The sequence below is a fragment of the Scylla paramamosain genome, chromosome 47 (assembly GCF_035594125.1).
Source record: "Scylla paramamosain isolate STU-SP2022 chromosome 47, ASM3559412v1, whole genome shotgun sequence".
NCBI classification, from domain to species: domain Eukaryota; kingdom Metazoa; phylum Arthropoda; class Malacostraca; order Decapoda; family Portunidae; genus Scylla; species Scylla paramamosain.
Genome location: NC_087197.1, coordinates 1925001 through 1930902, shown reverse-complemented (window position 1 = coordinate 1930902; position 5902 = coordinate 1925001). Strand labels below are relative to the sequence as shown.

At 48.1% G+C, this 5902-nt stretch overlaps 1 protein-coding gene across 1 annotated transcript in view; it reads right to left on the bottom strand.

The window, feature by feature from the left end:
- Positions 1 to 578: 578 nt before the first annotated feature.
- Positions 579 to 5902, bottom strand: part of LOC135094834 (protein TsetseEP-like) — a 6998-nt gene continuing 1674 nt past the window's right edge. Inside the window, exons 2-4 of the mRNA XM_063995249.1 lie at positions 5163 to 5222; positions 3126 to 3184; positions 579 to 2012 (exon numbers count right to left, since the gene is read on the bottom strand). Of these exons, the coding sequence (XP_063851319.1) occupies positions 1139 to 2012; positions 3126 to 3184; positions 5163 to 5222 (993 nt within the window). The 3' untranslated portion in view covers positions 579 to 1138. The remainder of the gene's footprint in view (positions 2013 to 3125; positions 3185 to 5162; positions 5223 to 5902) is intronic.

Below are 5902 nucleotides of genomic sequence, written 5' to 3'. Positions count from 1 at the left end.
CTCCTCCTCCTCCTCCTCCTCCTTCTCTTCCTTCTCCTCCTCCTCCTCCTCCTCTTCCTCCTCCTCCTCCTCCAACATGCCAGATTTTCCCCTCACGTCCCTCTCCCTCACCTTTGCCTCCTTCTCCCCTTTTCTCTCTCCTCTCTCTTATCCCTCCATCTCCGCCCCCCCCCCTCTCTCTCTCTCTCTCTCTCTCTCTCTCTCTCTCTCTCTCTCTCTCTCTCTCTCTCTCTCTCTCTCTCTCTCTCTCTCTCTCTCTCTCTCTCTCTCTCTCTCTCTCTCTCTCTCTCAACGCTGTAGGTGACAGCTTAAACAGCACCCACGCCTCACTTCCTGCCCTCCCCCTTCTCTCTCTCTCTCTCTCTCTCTCTCTCTCTCTCTCTCTCTCTCTCTCTCTCTCTCTCTCTCTCTCTCTCTCTCTCTCAACGCTGTAGGTGACAGCTTAAACAGCACCCACGCCTCACTTCCTGCCCTCCCCCTTCTCTCTCTCTCTCTCTCTCTCTCTCTCTCTCTCTCTCTCTCTCTCTGGCCAAGACAAGGTACTGACACAAAATACATAATATATAATACACGCGTAATATAAGTGTTGTGTTTTATTGAGTTTAATTATCTTGTCTTTACAAAGCCTAGCCAACAACATGAGTGAACACAAAGGAGAAACAAGCGGCATCTGACCCCTTGGCCCTTCTTTGTTTGTGGTGAAGGAGAAGGTGAAGGAGAGGAAGAGGGTGAGTGAGGAGGAGTTGAAGTAGAAGAAGAGGAGGAGAAGGAGGAGGAGGAGGAGGAGGAAGAGGAGGAGGAGGAAAGAAGAACGTGTAATTGAAGAGGATAAAAATAGAAAGAGGAGAAAGAGTGAAGGAACATTGATTAACAAGAAAAAGAAGAAGAAGAAGAAGAAGAAGAAGAAGGAGAATGAATGAATGAATAGAGAGAAAGAAAAGAAAAAAAAAACGAATATAAAGAAATAAACAAGAAGAATAAATAACAAAACAGAGAGAGAGAGAGAGAGAGAGAGAGAGAGAGAGAGAGAGAGAGAGAGAGAGAGAGAGAGAGAGAGAGAGAGAGAGAGAGAGAGAGAGAGAGAAGATGGCACACGGGGAAAAAAATACGACCAAATCTTAACCTAACCTAACCTAACCTAATTGAACCTTGCAATCACACTGTCCAAAAACGTATCAGGGTCATTTCTTCCGCCCTGCTGGTGAGACAAGTCCAATCTGTGATGCCTCTGTTGCTGGATGCGCGGTTGTTGCCTCTGCTGTGCCCTCTGCGTCACCCTGGGCCTTGGGCGCGGGGCGGGGATCTGGAAGGTGGGCGTGTCGATGAGAGATGGGCGAGAGGACCTGGATTGGGGAGCCTGCTGGAGTGAGATCCTTGGCTGTGGCTGTGGGTGGAACTGCTGCTGTGGCGCGGGGTTCTGTGCGGGCTGCGGGTGGAACTGCGGCTGTTGTTGCGGCTGTGGGCGGAACTGCTGCTGCGGCTGAGGGCGTGTCTGTGGCTGTGGCTGGAACTGGGGTTGAGGCTGCTGGAACTGAGGCTGTGGGGGAGCTTGAGGCTGTGGCCTGAACTGCGGCTGCGGGGGGGCTTGGGGCTGTGGCCTGAACTGTGGCTGTGGCTGCTGCTGTGGTGGCTGTGGTATGGGCTGGAACTGCGGCTGAATCTGTATCTGAGGGGCGGCGGTTTGTGGGCGGCGGGGTCTCTGCCTTCTGCGGGGCGTGGGGCGGGCGAGCTGCTGGGGCACGAAGGCAGACTGAGGCCCCAGCGACTGCTCCTCCTCGTACGGCTGCTCCAAATGGCGCCAGTACTCGTAGTTGCCGAGGTCTATGTAGTTAGGATCTGTTGTCTCGTCCACCTCAGCGCCGTGGTTGTATACGCGCGTTTCCAGCTCTCCGTTTTCGTTGATGAAGCTGAAGTTTCCAATCACGGTACCATTCGGGAAACGGAACTCAAACTTCGAGGAGCCGTCGCCGCCAATGTACTCGTAGACGAAGGCGCCGGTGTGAAGGTCGATCCTGTGTGTGGGGAGCAAGGTAAGGGTCCGGGGAACACTTCGGGGAGAGGCTAGGAACACGGAGAGAAAGTTGGGAGCACAAACAGGTTAGGAACACGGTCAGAAGGCTGGGAATACGGGCACGGAAGAATGTTAGGAGCACTGAGAGAAAGTTAGAAGACTGAGAGAAGGTTATGAACAATTGAGAGAATGTGTGTTAGTGATGCTGGGACTGTGAACTGAGGTTTGCCGTGTGGGAGAAGAAGGTTAGGCTGCCTGCAGGAAACACTGAGAGAAAATTAGGAACACCGAAAATTAGGAAGGAATAAAGAGAATGATTAGGCTATGGAGAGCACTGAGGGAAGATTAAGAACACTGAGAGAAAGTTAGGAAGGAATACGGAGAAAAATTAGGCTATGGAGAGCACTGAGAGAAAATTAGGAACACTTAGGGGAAGTTAAGAAGGAATACAGAGAAAGATTAGGCTTTGGGGGACACTGAAAGAAGGTTAGGGAAACTGAGAGAAGATTAGGAAGGAATACAAAGGAAGATTAGGCTGCAGGGAACACTTATGGAAAACGTGATAATGGTGGAACAGTTATTATCGCCAAATTATGATATGTGGCGAGCATTTCACGCAGAGTTAGTGAAATGTGGCTGGTGTTTTCCGTAGACTTTTTCCCGTGGACTCGTACCATGGGGGACTGCGGTGAAACGTTTCATCTCTTATTTCTTTGCTCCAACAAGTTTTAAAAGGCTATATTAGAATTAATTCGAGTGCCAAAGAGTAGTTTTATGATTCTAGTACCTGTTTAATAGTCTAGCAGCCTGGTAGTGAAAGTTATTGGCGTTTTGAAGGGTGTTTTCATGGCTGCCTTCATAGGTGAACAGGCTGTGGTGGAAGTTATTGGGGTTTTCAAGGGTGCTTTCGTGATTCTAGTGGAAGTTATTGGAAATTTGAAGGTTTTTCGTATGATTCTAGTGACAGTTTAACAAGGATTCTGTACCATTAGTGAGAGAAAACAGTAAACACACACAAACACACACACGGACTCTCTCTCTCTCTCTCTCTCTCTCTCTCTCTCTCTCTCTCTCTCTCTCTCTCTCTCTCTCTCTCTCTCTCTCTCTCTCTGACCTGCGGGAGTCCTTCAGGATAGGGATGGGCGTGGTGGTGTGATGCTCATCTCCCAGGAACTGAGGAGACAAAAGAGAATCGTGAGGCGAGATGCGTGCTGTGTTTATCATAAGTAACATTTTCTTTCGTTGCTTCATTTCTTTTTCTTTTTTTTATCATTATTATTATTTTTTTATTTTAGTGTTGTATTAATAAGTGCTGTGTCTTTGGTAGCCTTTTTCTTTATATTTTTTTGTATTTTTGTAGTTTTTATTGTTGTGTTTGTGAGTGTTGTTGTTCTCCTCGTTTTTTTGATTTATTTGTTTTTATATTTATTCTCATTTATGTAGTTGTTTTTGTTGTTGTTTTTGTTTTTTTTTGTTATAAGTACCATCACTTTTCACGACTAAAATATTATTCCTCCTCCTCCTCCTCCTCCTCCTCATTAACAACACTACACTACTCTCAACAACTCGTATTTTGAAATTAAGTAAATGTGGGCTCTTCTCTCTCTCTCTCTCTCTCTCTCTCTCTCTCTCTCTCTCTCTCTCTCTCTCTCTCTCTCTCTCTCTCTCTCTCTCTCTCTCTCTCTCCGTCTGCATCTGTCTATATTTCCGTCTGTCTGTCTGTGTATCTGTATGTCTTTCTGTCTGTCTGTCTGTTTGTCTTTCTTTCTACGTGTCTGTCTGTCTGTCTGTCCGCTAGTTTCTCTCTCTCTCTCTCTTTGTCGGTGTATCTATCTGTCTCTCTGTCTGTCTGTCTGTCTCTTATACCAGTCATCCTTCCTTCCTACTGTCTCTTTCCTCCCTTCTCCCTTCCACTCTCCCACTTTTCCTCCCCCTCTCTCCACCACCTTCTCCATTACCTGGCCCCCTCTTTCTCTCCCCCTAACCTAACCTAACTAGTATTACAGCGCGTCTTGTTAATTAGAGGTAAGGAAAGGTGTGTGTGTGTGTGTGTGTGTGTGTGTGTGTGTGTGTTTCCCTTATCTTCATCTCCCGTGTTTGCCTGCGCCCTTCACCTCAGCTTAGATTACTTCCCCCCTTCCCCCTCCCACCTCCTCCCTCTCCTCCCTCTCTTACTTCCTGCTCTTGACCGCTTCTTCTGTTTGTGTGTGTGTGTGTGTGTGTGTGTGTGTGTGTGTGTGTGTGTGTGTGTTTACCTGTCTTTTTTTATTCTCTCTCTCTCTCTCTCTCTCTCTCTCTCTCTCTCTCTCTCTCTCTCTCTCTCTCTCTCTCTCTCTCTCTCTCTCTCTCTCTCTCTCTCTCTCTCTTTCTCCTTTCTTTACGACTTTTTCTCTCTCTCTCTGGACAAAGCTATATTAGAGAGAGAGAGAGAGAGAGAGAGAGAGAGAGAGAGAGAGAGAGAGAGAGAGAGAGAGAGAGAGTGTGTGTGTGTGTGCGTGTGTGTGTTCCGTGGCCCTGACCCCCTGACTTTTATTGGGGTGGGTGGTGAAGTGGTAAGGGCGCGGCTACCCCCCCCGCAATTTACCCCCTTCCTCTTCCTCCCCTGCACCCCATAACCCGTTTACTTGTTTCCTCGCCCCCATATTTCCTTCCCTTTCTTCTCTTACCTCCCCTTCCTCCCTTTTTTTCCCTCTTTTATTTTCTTTTTTTTTCTTTTTTTCTTTTGTTTAGGGTTCTTCAGTTTGTCAGTCTCCCAAGGGCCAAGAAATCTGCTGCTGCTGGTCTTTTGTTTGGTTTTCCATTGTGTTCTATTGTGTATCCCCTCCTCTTTGTTGTTGTTGTTGGTGGTGGTGGTGGTGATGGTGTTGTTGTTGTTGTTGTTGTTGTTGTTGTTGTTGTTGTTGTTGTTGTTGTTGTTGTTGTCGCCCTCCTCCTCCTCCTCCTTCCTCTCCTTATCCTTAACTTCCTCCTCCTCCTACTACTCTTCCTCTTTCCTCTTCCTCCTCCTCCTCCTTAACTTCCTCCTCTTCCTCCTCTTCCTCCTTCTCCACCTTAAATTCCTCCTCCTCCTTAACTTCCTCCTCCTCCTTAACTTCCTCCTCCTCCTCCTCCTCCTCCTCCTCCTCCTCCTTCTTCTTCTCCTCCTCCTTACCGGCTGTGGGACGAAGCCTCGCCCCTGCGCCGCCACCACCGTCAGGCAGCAAATCCACACCTGAAGAAAACACAGAAAATTAGACCGTATTCTAAAGTTTTGCGGCTCACTTCCACCACCTCATTCAAAAGGCTTCTCTGATTGATGATACACGGGTTAGCAAGGGTGTTTTTATGGTTCCAGTGAGAGATTAGTAAGGTTTCTACACTATTAACAAAGGAAACAGTCTTGAGAACCCGTCTAAGCTGCTCTGTGGCCTTGGGAAATAGTCGTGGTGAAGGAACGAAGGGTTTCTGAATACGGGTCATTAGGCTGTGTTAGTGTGAGTGGTGGTGGTGGTGGTGGTGAGAGTGTTAGTGAAAGTAGGATTGAACGGTAACAAGTTTTTACTCGCGCGGGATTCAATGTCACCACCACCACCACCACCCATCCACCACCACCACCACCACTGCATCACCCAGCCAGCCACTCGCGTCAGTATCTAAATCCAAATTTCCGTTAAGCGTGGAGGCCATGGAGGGCGGCAACTGACCACGTCAAGGAGAGCCTAACAAGAAATAACGGTACCCAGGGCAGTTCATGCAGCCACGCCGATAACAAGGGTCCGCTCCAAGGCCAGGGAACACCGCCACAGGAACACCACAGCACCACCACCACACAATACCCAAACATTAACGCAGCATAATGGTCTAACAACTTGGTGAAGGGTCTTATAATATATCACAGCATTGCCACAGCAT